Source organism: Zerene cesonia, chromosome 10, assembly GCF_012273895.1.
Source record: "Zerene cesonia ecotype Mississippi chromosome 10, Zerene_cesonia_1.1, whole genome shotgun sequence".
Taxonomy (NCBI): Eukaryota; Metazoa; Arthropoda; class Insecta; order Lepidoptera; family Pieridae; genus Zerene; species Zerene cesonia.
Genome location: NC_052111.1, coordinates 5,594,660 through 5,611,097, shown reverse-complemented (window position 1 = coordinate 5,611,097; position 16,438 = coordinate 5,594,660). Strand labels below are relative to the sequence as shown.

Sequence of the window (16,438 nt, the reverse complement as noted above, 5' to 3'; positions counted from 1 at the left end):
TCAACTTGCAAAGAAGCCTTAGGATTTAATCCTTAGCTTAGCACAAACTGCGAAACCTTTTGTGTTGACATTGAATATATTTAAATGTTATTATTTTAGATTATTATAATGAGGTAGCAAATATAAAAGCGTAGTCAAAAATCTATTATTAATTTCAGCTTTAACCCTATAAAATACATTAGATTATGTTTTTTGTTTATGACTACTACACAGCTTATGCTACTTAATATATGAATTCGGTTCAATTCAAAGTTACTCCCATATATATTTAATCGAACTTATGCAAAAAAGGAATATGTAGGTTACAGGTTAGATACATGGACATGCCTATGTATATAGATTTGATGGAATATGGATAAATTGCTACATAATATTTTTCATTCGAAGTTTCGTATAGTCTTACATGCATACCCACCTACTTACATGCAATTTTAATATCTGAATAAAAACTTTAGGAGCATTATTTTACTGGATAATATGATGTTAGTACCCATACAATGGATTGACTTGCTCGTCAATTAAATGCGCTCATTTATATTTCGCCGTGGGATAAGGTGGTAAGTTTGAACAGTCTTAAAATCTTGATTTCATTTGAAATGTAACTCGTAATATTGAACAGCTTATTACACCGTATTTTTCATTAAAAAAGCAATAATATTGTACTCGTACGAGATTGCTCACACAGCTTAAAATCTTGGCAAACACCCAAATGTAAGCTTGATTAAATTACAACATAGTGGATACAGTATAATGAAGCTATTGTAGTTCTACTTTATACGTTTTATAAAATGAAATGGAATGAAATACGATTCATGTTAAATCGTAATTAGTGGATTACAATATTAATTGGTATCTGTATAATACTGATATTCATTTTGGCTTGCTTTGTTTAAGAAAATGGGGATATTTGATATTCGATTTTAGATATTTTTTATATACAACGTGAAAGCTACAATACGTTAAGATGAAACAATTTATTTAAAAAACAAATCCTCAAAAGGAGGCTCTATAATTATTATATTTTAAGAAGAAGAAAAATGTTTTCCAGCCCCGACACTTGTATGTTTTCACCACCCACTTCAATGCTAATACTTTATCATTTGTTAAGTATACATAACACATAACATCATTCAACTAATTATGTAGATATTTGATTTTTTTATGATCGTAGAAATTATCCAAATTTTAACATTATAAATGTTTAATATTGTAAAAATCGTTAGATTATAGATTATATTGTGATCCGTAACATTATCTTGAAATTCAACACATTATTATTCATCTAACTATAATCTTAATGTAATATTGCAGTTATTAACAATTATGCTGAGAATTTACCATCCATCAGAGGCTTCAAACGCTAGTTAGTTTTAAATAATCCGACTGAGAAACTATGAGACTTATAGATGTGAGACGTGGACATAGCATATTTCAATAAAAAAATAACAAATATTCAAAATTAGAAACCTTGAAAATAATATAAAATATTTTGCGAACCCTTCCAAAGCACCACTAATTTCTAGTGTAAACAGGGAGTTACTGTGATGGTTTTATTTTGGTTGTCTGTATTTTAAATATTTATATAAAGATAAAATTGTATAATTTTGTGTTTAATATAATAAAGCCCATTGGCATTAAATGTAATATCATTAAGGTGTATTATTTGCGCAGGCGATATAATAGGCATTACGCCTACGTGTCACAATTATAATAGAGAAAATCCACATTCGAAAATGACCTGCATTGTTTGAAATGGTTAACGTATTCCCATTTATCATATTATAAGTGTGTACTATGATAATCAAGTTTAATTTATACCATACTGGTCAGTTGGCCAGATTGCAAGCGGTCTGACCCAGTTACTAAGGCCAGCAACAAATGTGCAGCCATCATTTAAAACTGCATATCATTTCGGAACAGCTTATGTGGTGCATTTTGATTTAAGATTACTTCGTATAGTTTAAATTATATATTTGAGACTATGACTTCAATAAATCTTTATCTACTTAAAAAATTTCTGGCGCTACATGGCTTGTTTAATCAGATATAAAAAGAGGTTAACTGTAGTGTATATGGCATAAAAAATCCTATTAATCCTACTTCCTATCCTATCCTACTCCTACTAATATTATAAATGCGAAAAATTGTAAAGATGTGTGTGTTTCTTTCACGCAAAAACTACTGAACCGATTGCAATGAAATTTGGTACGTAGACAGCTGGACAACTGGAATAACATATAAACAACTTTTTATCCCGATATTTCTACGGAATACGGACTTACGCGGATGAAACCGCGGGGCGCAGCTAGTTAAGTCATAAAAATAGACGTAAAGGGTAAGAAATCTTCAGATAGAAAAGGTAAATTGACTCAAAAGGCTAATTACTAAACAACCGTTTAATAATACATAATTGGCCACAAATGCCGTGGTATATCGGCAAATCGACGTATATCTTTATAAGTATTAATAAAATACAAATTCTTGACGTCCTTCTGCATTTAATATATAAACGACCACTGCGACAAACTATTATACTTTCGTAAAAGAATTGGTGTGATACAGGTCTCAATATGAAGGCATTCCAGTTTTTATGTATTGTGATTTTGGCCTGTGGAGTCAACGCTCATGTAAGATTTTATATACCTTCTACCTATGATAGATTTTATGCTTATTTGCGACGTTTTTCACTTTTTTCATTACAAGAGAAATTAAAATAAATATTATATTTAGAATGATATGTTTATTTTAATTTATTTTTAAACACTTTATTGTGCTGCCAGCATATACACTTTACAATTAATCTAAACTTGCTTAAAATATGGAGTGCAGAAGGTGCCCTTGTCACTTAAATATTATTTGTATTTCAGAATGTACATTTATCATCAGCTCAAAAGGAAAAAGTACAACAGTACACAGCAGAATGTGTGAAAGAATCAGGTGTTAAATCCGAAATAATCGCTGAAGCGAAAAAGGGACAGGTCAGCGAAGATGATGGTTTCAAGAAATTCATATTTTGCTTCTTCCAAAAGTCTGGAATAGTATCATCAGAAGGAAAATTGAATATGGAAGTGGCTCTGTCAAAATTACCAGCGGGTATTGATAAGGCGGCGGCCTCCAAATTACTGGAGGAATGTAAAAATAAGAAAGGCAAAGATATGGTTGACACTACTTTTGAGATTTTTAAGTGTTATTATGTGAACACTAAGCAACACGTGATCTTTTTTTAGAATATTAGTTAATAATAAATTATATATTTTTATAACATAGCTCAATCTATATTCTTAAGAACGTATAATAAGTAAATATTAATTAAAACATCGTTTATGCGAAAGAAATTTACATCTTTATTTTATAAATATACCTACATCTTACCTTCTCATACTGTTTAAATTTCATGCAATTTTTGAATGCATTACATAAAGTTCATAGAATTCATTTCATACTGCCGTATTTATCACATTCTTTTTAATAACATTTGTAATACCAATTGGTCTGCTGCATTATATTGATGACTTTAACATACACCCAGCCACTTATTCTAGTAATATTAGTACTTAATAAGCTAATTGTTTTTTATATATACTATCTTAATCTAGCATTTAGTATCTAGCTCTTCAAGATCAGACGACGTGCTACTGTATCGATGTCGTGTAGCTCCGTTGCAATTTGAAATTTCTTTACTTCTATTGTTTTCTTCGTTATATTTTCTTGTAACCTCATGGTTGCCGTATTCCGTTGAAAGATCTTCCATATCTACTGAATGTTCCGAATATTTATCATATGAATCCTCTAAAGAAGTGTCACTCATTATTGAATTTCTAGCACTGAAGACATGATGGACACTTTGTCGCTTATAGTAGGCGTCACAGTATTCTTTTTTTACTAAATTGAATTCTTCGTCAAGCGGCACAAAATAGGTTTTAACATAACCAGCGCCTTTAACAAATGTCTCTCCACGATATGTTGTAAGAATACCACATTCGTCCAAAATAATTGCAGTATTTTCGGTAATCTAAAAATAAATACATCGTTAGCGCAGGGAGTAGGTAATTAAACCAAGTTAAAGAGGTATTTTGAGTTGTACCTGAATACACCCAGCTTTGCCTGTTGAATCCATTCTGGAGGCCATGTTAACAGCGTTACCCCAAATATCATACAACGGCTTAAGGGAACCAACGACTCCCGCTGCTACTTCACCATTCGATATACCTTGAAAGGCAAAACTCTTCTTTAAGGATACTATATAAGATTTTTTTATATATGCTAAGCCATCATCCTGAGAAATTATGCTGTAGGCTGCAGCCATAAATAGGTAAGTAGGTACGGCGTTTCTACATGTTCTCAATTTGCATTAAAAACTTTATTTAATTCTTGTGTATTTTATGATGTTTTAAATAAAGGCCTACATTGAATCAAACTTAATTGAAAACAGGTTAAGTTCTCACCAATACGAAGATTGAGACCTTCAAAGCTTTGAAAAGATCCACGATTGAAATTTTGCAATTGCATCATCATTGCGGCAGCGAATTCGACCATTGTAACAACTATAGCTTTGTTGTATGGACTGTTTTGTTTTTTATCTGCCAAAGAACAATACGATGAAGAATCAAACGATCCTCTTCTATTGGGGTCTAATCCACACGCAGCCATATATGTCCAACCAGCAACTTTAATTTTTTCCACCTTGTATACCGAAGCACCTGTGAGTAAAAGCTGAAACAAATAATTGATATTAATTTATACAGATCTTGAATTTTTACTAGAATACAACTTCAAATATGAAGCCTAAGTATCTCATCATACCCTGTCAAAATCAGATATAACCTCATCAAGGATACTCAATATAAGTTTATCACTAAAGTCCGAATCACTTTCGATGCCGAGCTTGTAGTCTGTGAGGGACGCAAACATAACTGCCACATTGTCGTATTTCTCATAATATAACTCATCTATCGATCTGTTTAGGTCCAAATAAACTTGTACTGGAATCATAAATAAGAAGCCGTTACATTATTTAACAATATTTTACAGTAATCATACCCTTTCTGTAATTTGATATTTTATTAAATGAATGCTCACCTACATGAGCTGGCAAAATGTTTTCCAAAAGCATATTATTTACTTTCAACATCGTCTCGGCTTCTTCTTGCTCTTCGCTCAGTTGTATTTGCCACAAATGATCCAAACGGTTTCTATACTCGGTTGTTCTATCGATCCAATACAATGTTATGGTGATGAAAATCACTGAGAGTGTATGGGATACTCGCGCATCTAGACCGATGTTCCATGTAACGTCAATGGCAAAGAAGGACGTTTTCACCTCCCACACGACCCAAAGATAAAACACAGTCATGCAACAAGCTACTATCCACTTGAATATGAAGAAAACCCGACTAAATAGGAAGTTCAGTAAGAGAGCGAGAGTCCAGCATTGGGTCACGTGCTGTAGACAAATGAACGCTAATTATTGTTTATGCACAATCACGTTACTAAGCATGCATTATAAAAAATAAAGTGATTACCCACGACGAAACGCAGTTCGATAAAACTGTTTCAGCAGATGGTTCGACTGCGACCTCGTTACAACTTATTACATTCAGAATGGACGTAGCAGCCAGTCCCAAGCTAATCAACAGATATATGGAGGTCCTTATTTTTGTAGATTTTATCATGCGCACGGAAATATCGTAAACGAATCTTAGAATCGGATGTCTCGGTTCATCGACGCCTTTATATTTAGTCCATAGAAATTGGAACCAAGTCAGTGGTTGTAGCGCGACTAACACGATTAATAGTACTCCATGTGTAAGCCAAACATACCATCCAAAACCGTCAACCCTAAAAAAATAACTGTATAATATAGTCACTATCAAACACCGATATTTATGATTTGGAGCCCATGTATTCACATGCAATCGCGCACTATATTGAGTTTGACATATTATGTTATCTGTGGTTTGAGTGAACTTACCATCTTGTCGTTAACGTATTCACCACTATAATTAATATCAAGATAACAAGGCAACATGTAATGTAATATTTAAACAATGGATCGGGTAGTTGAAGGAAGGATTTCTCCAATTTGAAATCCTTGTACATTAAAGTAAATCTATTCAGCCTTGATTCTTGTTTGAAATGTTCTCTGAAAATAATAAAATTATACAAATATAAATGCCATACCAAGTTTCGATAATGAACTAAATAATGATGATTCGTTAATTTTTGTTTCCATTTAATATTTCGATCTTCGTTCAAAAATATATAATAATAATTATGATTCTAAAACATACTATGAACTTAAATAGCGTAGGTATAATTTTTTATGGTATGTTAAATTTTGAAATAAATACAGATATACACGTTTTGATAAACTGGGAGCTAACCTAAAATCGTTATAGAAGCGGTGGAGAGATACTCTCATGAATAATACTCACTTGCCATTAGTCATGTCTTCAATTTCCTTTGCCATTTGTGCATCAGCCGCTTTCAACATTTGTTGGTACTCAACTAAATTCTCATCCATGAAAGCTGTGGTTCTGCGATAGTTTTTAGAATTTCTATTTTCCGATCGCTACTAGAAATACGAAGAATAATAATACATCGTTATGGGACTTTTGTTTAAAGGAACTGAATGATTTCTACTAATATAATATGCCTAATTATGTAAATCTTAATAAATGCACTCGTCATGCAGAAACTATACTTCATTATGAGGTTTTATTCATAAAAGAATTGCACTCATGCTGACGAAATAAATTGAAAAATAAAAACGGATAAAACGTTTATTAAATGGTGTCTATTTAAAGATTTTTGCAATTATTTCGTTTGTATTGGAAATGTTTTGATGACTGAAGAATCATTGTAATTCGGTTATCCAATATATAAATATTATTTTTCCTTTTAATGTATGTTATAAAGTAATTAGTTATAAGTTAAAATGAATGCAGAAATCGTTGCTATTTAGTAATGAACAATCTTCAATTTACTTACTCTATTTCTCGAACGCGGATTTAAAATTTTATTCAAACCCACCGACGCTCTACGGAAAGGCTTGTAATCAGTTATTGGCTGAAATGTGAACAATAAATAAAAATATATATGAAATATAACATGTGGTCACTATGTTATCGAGAATAATCGAGTAATTGCAAATTTGTTATTAGAATAATCATAAATATTAATCGAAATTCATATTTACCCTCGGCGGCCTCGTAATTAAATACGTTTCTAATTTATTTTTCATAATAAACGTATCGTTCTGAGATTCAAAGTTAGGCTCAATTATATATTCCCTCGCATACTCCGATAATAATTCCAAAGTCTGCTTTGTAACGTGTACTTTTCTAAAATACACAAATAGATTAAAAGATTTATATATGGGTTTTTAAAATCCGCTTTTACGCTAGTTGTATTTAAAATGCTTTCGGGTTTAAAATACTGCGCAATTCAGATTGTGCTAGTGGGTTCTAAAAAATAGATTTATTTATTCAATTAGAGTGCAGCGCGCTACAAATCAAGTTCGTTCATTCTGATGCATGCAGATAATCAATCTCTGTATAGCGCGTCACTGTTCCTACCGAAATTGCATAACTATTGTATTACCTTCGATACACTTTATATCACTTGGTGAAAAGCTTTTCGAATTAAACACTTGATTGTGTGATTTCGATAGCGATATATTGAATTTATTTAATTGATTCATCTTTATAAATGTAAATTTTTTATATCTTAACATTTGAATAGTACAATAAGTACACCATATCATATCGTTATCGTTAATTGTTTTTTTAAATATAAAAGAGAAAGTCTATTTATAGCACTTTGGTCATTTTCATTTTCATTTTCCCTGTTTTAGTATAAAATAGCGTGTAACCGATTTATGTTCGTCTTAATTAAAAAAATGCCCAAAAATTTCAGTAGCTCCTTATGAAAATTGACTAATTATAATAGAACGTATCACTAACAATTATAAAATAACTGCACTTTGTTACCCTGATTTGCCGGTGGACTCCATTTTGTTAGCAATGGTAACGTCCTTGGACCATATGTCAAACTGCCATTTGCGAATACCGATTAAACCGCACAATATCTTTCCAGAATGTACTCCAATTCTCATATCAATGTTCAATGATCGTTTCTCTCTATAAAATAAAGACGTAACTGTTTCAATATTCATTTATTGTGGGTGTAGAGCACGCTTCGGCACGAATTGGGATAGCTCGCACAGGGGAAGGTATCACAACCACACAAAAGTTCAGCGTCAAATAATAGCATTCGAATGTAACTGTGCTGTGTGTGGGAGCCGTGGGGGTGCCGGATACTTGTATCCCTTTTCCTTACTGTTCCAGTCCTTTTATTTATTCCTCTCGTCCATCTATTCTTTACCTTTTAAAGTCGACAAATTATAGATTACCATCAGGCGACCCAACAGCTCCTTTGCCGTATATGACATAAAAAAGAAATTACAAATTGATATGGGCAATGTACAATTATAATTATATGAAATACATCATTGCATTTTAGGATTTAACCACACTATGATCATTCCAATCAAAAGTATATTTGATTTTTCTCAATATTGATACACTACGTTCAATGATACGATATTAAACATAATTAATTATATTTAATTAGATCAGAATATGTTTATTAATATAATATTATAGTTATATTGAGTCACAGGCGTTCTATGAGCGTTCAGGACATTATCCACAACGTTGGCCAAGTGCGGCTGGTTGGCAGATGTCACATGTCGACATGTCGTTGAACTTTTTTTTTGGACCGCCACCACTGCTTTGCTTAAGAATTATTCGCGAAAGTATTCAAACTTAGCAATTCGAGCAATAGCAAAACTAATTGCTACTATTTGGGTAGCAAATCTGGTTCAGGTGTTCTTGAATTAAATTAAATCCAATATATAATATATAGAATTTACCAACCTAACGTCTTTGATAATGTGAATCATTTCGAGGCCAAGGTCGACGCAGTTTTTAGCGTGCTGCTCAGTGGGTTGCGGAATACCACTCACACAGTAATAGCAATCGCCCAAAAACTTGATCCTGAGTACATCGTGTTCCTGTAATTTAAAATAAATATTAAAAGAACGTCGTGCTGGCGTGAAATTTTTATTGCCTTTTTATTACAATTTCGCCTGGTGTAAAACAAACCACACCGCATAAGCACCAACTCCGCAAGGAAGTGTGTGTGTTGCCGTCCTCAAATAAGGATTGGGAGTTTAAGTATTCTTTACTCTTAATTAAAAAACAACCGTATCTAACAATGTTGGAATTTATTGGATTTCGTTATTTTTTAACAGGTTTTAAAAGTGTGATCAAATAAACTTTGCAGATTTTGTAATATAAAAATGTATTCAATTAGTACTTACTTCTGAAGCTTCATCAAATCTCCCGAATAACTCGTTGAGTAGCTCCACCATCCGCATGGGCGATAGTGTTGTAGAGATTTTGGTGTAATTGACAACATCTGCATAGAGGATGCTGACATTGTCGTGTTCTTCTACATACAGCTGGCTGAATACAAAAAAAAAAGCAAAAAAAAAATAAATAAAAAGAAACAATCACACTGCCTTCCACAAGTATTCTTTATTTCTACAGCATAAATAATTTACAGCTATACACCTAAAACACCTTCACTATTGATCAAAGAGTAGCCTATTAAACACTGTGATGTGTATTTTTTAGATATTACTTATTGCCGCTGTAACTGACAGAAAAGCTAAACAGAACTTGTAAAAGAGGTGTTGGAATTAAATATTATCTTTACAATGTTTACATATACCAAAATATAAGACTGATCTTAAAATGCGGTAACCAAAATACTATGACTTGCTAATAGATCAGTCGACAAGTTCATGAAGGATGGTGAAAAATAAATATAAGTATGACTCGATATTTCGCAAACATTTGATATATCTTATCAAAATTTGTATAATCCCTACTAATATTATTAATGCGAAAGTAACGTTAGTAATGTTTGTTTGTCTCTTCTACCTAAACCACAACCGATTTAGTTGAAATTTCAGATACAGACAGTCCAGAGACAGTATCAGTCCCAAAGAAGGACAAGGGAGTATACCTCGGATATTTCACGGTACCGGGAATTATATCGGATCTATTCCTAGATCGTCTATATTTTCCTCTTATACGCACAGCCGGGGGCGGAAAGCTGGTTTATCATTACAGTAAATGAATCGGAACGTTGGCACATGATACATAGAAGCTTAAATCAAACTATGCGATCATCGATAAAACATTCTAAGCAAGATTATATAACGATCTGTAGTTGTACAACAATTATATCGTATCAGTCGCGTATCTTTTTATCATCTACTACTTAGTTACATTGTTTTGTTTCGATAATATTTTATTTAAATTCCTCGGTTGCGAATTCTGTAAGCGACCTTATCGGTAAGCGGAGTCGATTGCAAGTTCGCGTCGTCCATTTACTGTTATACAAAAGATGCATATTTCAATAGGACAGTTTCAACCAAATTTCAACACCGATTTACTTATTTCATATGCTTATGTACAATAGGTAAGTATACAGAGATGTCCTATGATGAAATAGTACTAGATATTTCGTGGTAAAAATTTTTTAAACACCTGTTTTTACCTGTGCATTTGCATATAATGTGCATTAAATTTATTAATGAATATTATAATATACATTCCTATATTTAAACCTAGTATTATATTATGTTATCTGTGCTTAAACTTACCTGAATGATTTCATATTGTGGCTATGGCTCGGCGAGCGAATATTCATGAACATATTCCTGATGTCTTGTCTAACTTTCGACATAATATGCTCGGGTAAGATACTTAACATCAATCGTTCCTAAAATGTTAAATCTATATACATAAAAGATAGTGGTGTTAGTTACATTATTTATAACTTAAGAACGGATTAACCGATTTGACTGAAAATTTGTGCAGAGGTAGTTTAGAACCAGGAGACGGACATAGGTAAGTTTTGTAAATCCCACGGAAACGGGAAAATGCGTGGAAATCGTTCCTGCGACTATGCGGGCAAAGCCGCGGGCGGGAAGCTAGTCTTGACAGCTGTCAACAGCAGTCTGTTCATGACAATTAATTGGTGATTTTGTGTTTCTGTTTGGTTACTCGATAACTCCGTGGGTACTAAATTGTATGACGTGATTTCTCCTTCCCATTTTAGAATTTGGAGATTAGGGATATTTTGAATACCTTCCAGAGACATCGCATCGGTGACGTACAAAAAAAATCCTATTCATGTTTGGAACTTAATAAAATAAATAACAAACAAAAATAATCAGAGTTCAAATTGAATTTAATTACAATATATATATTATGTATGTACGTTAATTTATATACGATACTTACAATGTATATATGATTTGCATAAAGAATAATTAAAAAGCATTACCTCTTGGTCCTTTACGAACTTAAGACGCAGAGTACTTTCGACACAAGCCCTTCTGTCCAAAAAGGATCGACGCGTGACAATTTCGTTCATCAATCGAAAATAAATTCCCATAAGATTCACTCCAATTAGATAAATTATATCCGACGACACCTGAAAATTTACGTTATTTATTTCTACTGATAAGTTTTATAAATTAAATAATGAATGACTAGTATTATACATATTTTTAAACGACTACAGAGTGTCTCGCTATCTCTTGTTAAATAATTAATTATGCATTTTGACGAATCAAAATCGTTTCTGAAGGAAGTCTAGTTCATCGATTAAAAGCTTAATTTTGAGTTTAATAAAATATCGTAATGTAAATCATTGTTGAAAATTAGGCTAAAATATTCTTTTATTTTGTTTAGATAGTATATATATGATAAGTACGCATAAACACTGAGTATGTAATCAGTGTACACGGTAATGATAAAATAAAATTTACGTCTAATTTTTATGCGCGTTCAACAAATATTAATACCGTTTTTTCCAGCACAATTCAATATCTATTTTATAAGTGACCTACTCTCTTCGAAAAAAATCTAATTGAAACAAAACAAGTTCATCAACTCATCTAAACTAATAACAGTATTATATTATCTGCGCTAATAATAATGTTGACGAGTTCATTCGATTGTTTGAACGCGCTAATCTCAGGAAGGACCAGTAGGGTCCAATTTGAAAAATTCTTTGAATGTTACATAGTACATTTATATGGGACGGCTGTAGGCGTAACTTATGTAGTATACGTATAGTAGGATGTGAGTGAAACCGCGGGGCGTAGATAGGATAGGGCGCATAATTTGATTTTACAAACGATACAGTTCAAGCTTTAATTTTATTGCATAATGCGATTATATATGATTATTATTTCGTCCATCCAGACACATGTCATGTCACACACTCTCTCAAAATATTTCATATGTGATTGATTATAAATAATTTTTATCAGAACATTATTTATATGTCGTGATAAATATAATTTTTTTTCTTCATATAATTGATTATAACCCTGTATTCAATATTTGTCGTTCACGAGATTTCTTTTTTCTCGAACAAATCGTAGCTGATCTTGACAAGGTTCTATTAAATCTATGTATCTGTATATTTATATGAATAATAACAACCAAACACATAAAAATCTTACTGAACGCTGTAATAATTTAAATATTTCGGATATCATACATTTGATTATGTCGATAATGATGATTGATAAGTAACATTCCTAAATAATGTACTAATTAATTTGAAAACTAACAAAAAATCGCTTTTGAAAAACGTCACAATATAAAGAATTCAAAGCGTTCTAACCCTTACCACCGCCTGCACTTGTGGATCCTCGTAGTATGTGAAAAATGCTATAACAAAAACATAGCTTGCGCTCACAATAACACCAAGGATGATAGCCAGGTAATTGTTTCTCATAGGCAAAAATATATATACTGATAGCAGCGCCATTGTACCATATGCTGGCCGGAGAGACATGCCTTCGTATGAAGTAAATATTGGGACTGCGACGTCTAAAACAAAGATGTTTTAAGTAATATAAGAGTTAATATCGATAAAGCTTTTCTTGGACGATAAATTGATTTGAATTTTGACTGTTTTCTAGTAATAAATCCTATATTCAAATACATTTTAAACATTCAATTCCATCAATAGTAAAAAAGGATTTTTCAAGTTCTACAAACAGTAAAACAAAAAGCCAAAAAAACAAAGTCTATTCAAATCTGTTAATTTCAAGAGTAGAAAAATCAAAGCTAAGGACAGCAATATAACCAAGGAAACTAATATAATAATAACAAATATATAACTAAGAATATATTGGCTATATATAACTTTCTAATGTCATTGCAAAATGCGAAGTCACTTTGTTTATCGAGGATGGTTGATTCATACAAGCTTATCAAAGCTTTATTGTTTTATTTACTCAGTTTAAAAGATATATAATTAATGAGTTTTGAATATCAAAATTTGTATATAGCTAGCTGCGCCTCGCGGTTTCACCCGCGTAAGTCCGTATCCCGTAGGAATATCGGGATAAAAAGTTGCCTATATGTTATTCCAGTTGTCAAGCTGTCTACGTACCAAATTTCATTGCAATCTGTTCTGTAGTTTTTGCGTGAAAGACTAACAACACACACACCACCTTACAAACTTTCGCATTTATAATATTAGTAGGATAGTAGGACTTACCTGATATTACTAAATCAAGCGTGAGGATGAATGTGGTCAGGATGGGCATCCAAAACCATTTTTTCTTCAATGGATTGTAAATACATTTCCAAAAAGTAAGGACTGGTACCCCTATTCTCAAGATATACATTCCCATGGAAAGGTAAGTAGATTTCCATTGGATTTGCTGGAAATATAACTATTTAAATTATTCTGTTATCTGATAGCATTAAATGCAATATTACGACATTTGAAAATTTTCAAATACAACTATTTTATTGTATTTCTCTGAGGATCGTATAAGTGCGATGGTTAACATATTAGTTAAATAACTATTGCTTATTGTTATAATCGTATAGTCAAGCTTATCGAAGCTAGACTATTATTATTACTTTGAATAACGCTTAAAAGTTAAAAAAAAAGTCGCTTTTTTAGAGACGTGAATAGGTTGATAGGTATACTGCTAATTAAAATTTAACGTTATAATTTGTAATAAGCATGAATAAGATTTGTTACTATCTGACCTTTTTTAACTCAATTTTATTTTACAGATCAATTTTATAATATAAAGATCAAGGGACTCACCTCGTCATATGTGCTTGCTACAACAGAAATTATGTGTATAGTCGAGAAAAACACCAGGAGCGATACATAAATATAAATGAGGGTCTCCCGAAGCTTATCGTCATATTTTCTATATAATCCTTCTAAATCTTTTTGATAGAACTGGTCCTGTGATAAACAAGAATTAATCAATTATAGATTTTAATTTAAACTTGCAAGCTCATTATTACTTGGAACTTTCTGTTTTGTGTTCTATGGTTTAACTATCTCTGATTTGATTATTGTTTAAATTGTTTGGTTTAAGATCTTGTCTAGTCGTAAAAACGCAATCAGTGCAAAATCGTTGTCCGATTCTTATGTTTGTTTTAATCGTTACATGTCCAAACAGGCAGATGTTCATGAATAAGCCATTTCAAAAATTTTCTGTCACCGCTTTAGAATTCGTCCAGAAGAATCGGCAAGAAACTGGATAGTTTATATTTTATAAATAAACAGTATTTAAGTTCATTAGCTGTTAACAATTGTCATGTTAGTTTGAGAAGTATGCATTCTGCGCATTTTTATCATGCAGATATTTCATATTCGTTATATCACGCACGTAGTTTGATTTAAGTTTCGGGGGTTCCTTTGGCTACAATGCGTGATATAGATATTCGATTAGAAGATCAAACAAATTTATAACGAAAATACTATAATTGTTCATTAGAAGACATAATTTATTTTACATCATATTGATACATATACAGGCCATACGTTTGGCCCCGTTTTCTAGAGAATAACATCGACCTAATATATAAATTGATTGGCAAAATTAATATAGACAATTGTGCAATCAAACCGAACATAACTGTAGTATCTAAAAGCGGAGTACCTACTTAACCAGTATTCGAGTGATATAATGTCTAAGTACGGTGAATACGAACAGCGTTTGTATTGCTTCTATATTTTAATTTGAACATTTTGAACCAAGCCGTTCTATAATTTTTACCCTCAAATATTTCCAGTTCCATTGCTTCCCGCCTGACTGTTCGACCTCCTGACTTCGGAACTCATGGAGCGATGAAAGCATGCTCGTCGCCCTACCTGAGTTCATAGAGTACCGAGCGAGGAGCTCCAGAGCCCCCACTTGGAGTACCACGGACCCGGTGGTTCGCGACAGCGTGTCATCCTGCTAAGAAAACAGTTAAAAAATTTAGTGGTAGTGGAAATAAATGGTTGGTACATTATTTCAAGGTTTACATATAATAAACCATCACTAACGCCCATGAACTTCCGGAAAGCTAGTAGGTCTGCAAATGTGCTGCCCGTTTTTAAGGAAGAAGGGATAAAAAAAGGAACGACGACTGGAAAAAGGAAACGGGCCTCCGGCTACCCCGCTCACATTTTTGTACAAGATAGTTTTATTTTCCGATTTATCATTCATGTGTCTTGTATATAAAAGTCTATATAAAAAGTGTATTTTGAGACGTCCGACAAATATAGTAACCGTATGCGTGAGAGAAAGGGACGAAGCTATCACCCCAAAATGTAACGATTAAAAATATGTACGTATTTAGTAGGTGTAATTTCCTTACACTTTTAAGAATAACCTTAAAAATTGCAAAATTCTAATATCTATAATTATTTCCTAAAGGGTGTTTACCGCAATAGATAATGAATTATATGCAATTGTGACTCACAAAGGAAGACCTCACTGTACTGTTTCATTTCAAATTGTAGATAAACTACTTGAAAACAATGATTTGCTTATCTTCATACATTCTTAGAAAGAAGAATTATAATCGGTCGTTTAGCCTTTGGTATTTCCTAATAAGTAGTTTTTCTGCGATTTTATTTAGTTTAAGAGGTAATTAATAGAGAATTTAATGAAATTTTTTGGGCCTCCTTCGTTTCTTTTAAAACCGAAAAGAAATTTACTCTTGTTTTGTCGTTTTATTATGACCTGGATATTTATATTTCATGCGTATATGTCCGAGGCGGGTATGACGGAGGCGGTTATTAGTACGGACCGATAAAAAAACGAAGCACGAGTGCCGGTAGTAACAAAAAAGCCTAGCTAGTGGAGGCATGTCGGACCAAAGCTCACTTTCCATTTGGAAGTCTTCGCGACAAGTTCTCAAATAAGCTAGAAACTATTCCTCACGATTCGTTGAACAATGTGATTTAAGTTGTGTTTATAGTTCAGTAAAATCATGTTGTGTAATCCGTGGCCCCATTGCTCGATTACCCATTT

The 16,438-nt window shown here is 32.3% G+C and overlaps 2 protein-coding genes across 2 annotated transcripts; one reads left to right on the top strand and one right to left on the bottom strand.

Moving 5' to 3' along the window:
• The first annotated feature begins 2,508 nt into the window (after positions 1 to 2,508).
• LOC119829635 (general odorant-binding protein 69a-like) lies at positions 2,509 to 3,335 on the top strand. The gene is made up of 2 exons (XM_038352250.1): positions 2,509 to 2,627; positions 2,868 to 3,335. Exons 1-2 carry the CDS (start codon positions 2,571 to 2,573, stop codon positions 3,225 to 3,227), a joined length of 417 nt encoding a protein of 138 aa, XP_038208178.1. The 5' UTR covers positions 2,509 to 2,570; the 3' UTR covers positions 3,228 to 3,335.
• Positions 3,336 to 3,436: 101 nt separating this feature from the next.
• LOC119829369 (adenylyl cyclase X E-like) lies at positions 3,437 to 15,628 on the bottom strand. Its single transcript, XM_038351839.1, has 20 exons — positions 15,587 to 15,628; positions 15,194 to 15,373; positions 14,227 to 14,373; positions 13,663 to 13,828; positions 12,784 to 12,986; positions 11,425 to 11,574; positions 10,739 to 10,857; positions 9,386 to 9,530; positions 8,940 to 9,076; positions 7,992 to 8,141; positions 7,199 to 7,343; positions 6,991 to 7,068; positions 6,435 to 6,571; positions 5,972 to 6,142; positions 5,523 to 5,838; positions 5,080 to 5,443; positions 4,804 to 4,982; positions 4,446 to 4,713; positions 4,085 to 4,209; positions 3,437 to 4,012 (listed from the first exon to the last, which is right to left on the bottom strand). The coding sequence occupies exons 1-20, from the start codon at positions 15,626 to 15,628 to the stop codon at positions 3,593 to 3,595; spliced, it is 3,642 nt and encodes a 1,213-aa protein (XP_038207767.1). The 3' UTR covers positions 3,437 to 3,592.
• Between the last annotated feature and the right edge of the window lie 810 nt (positions 15,629 to 16,438).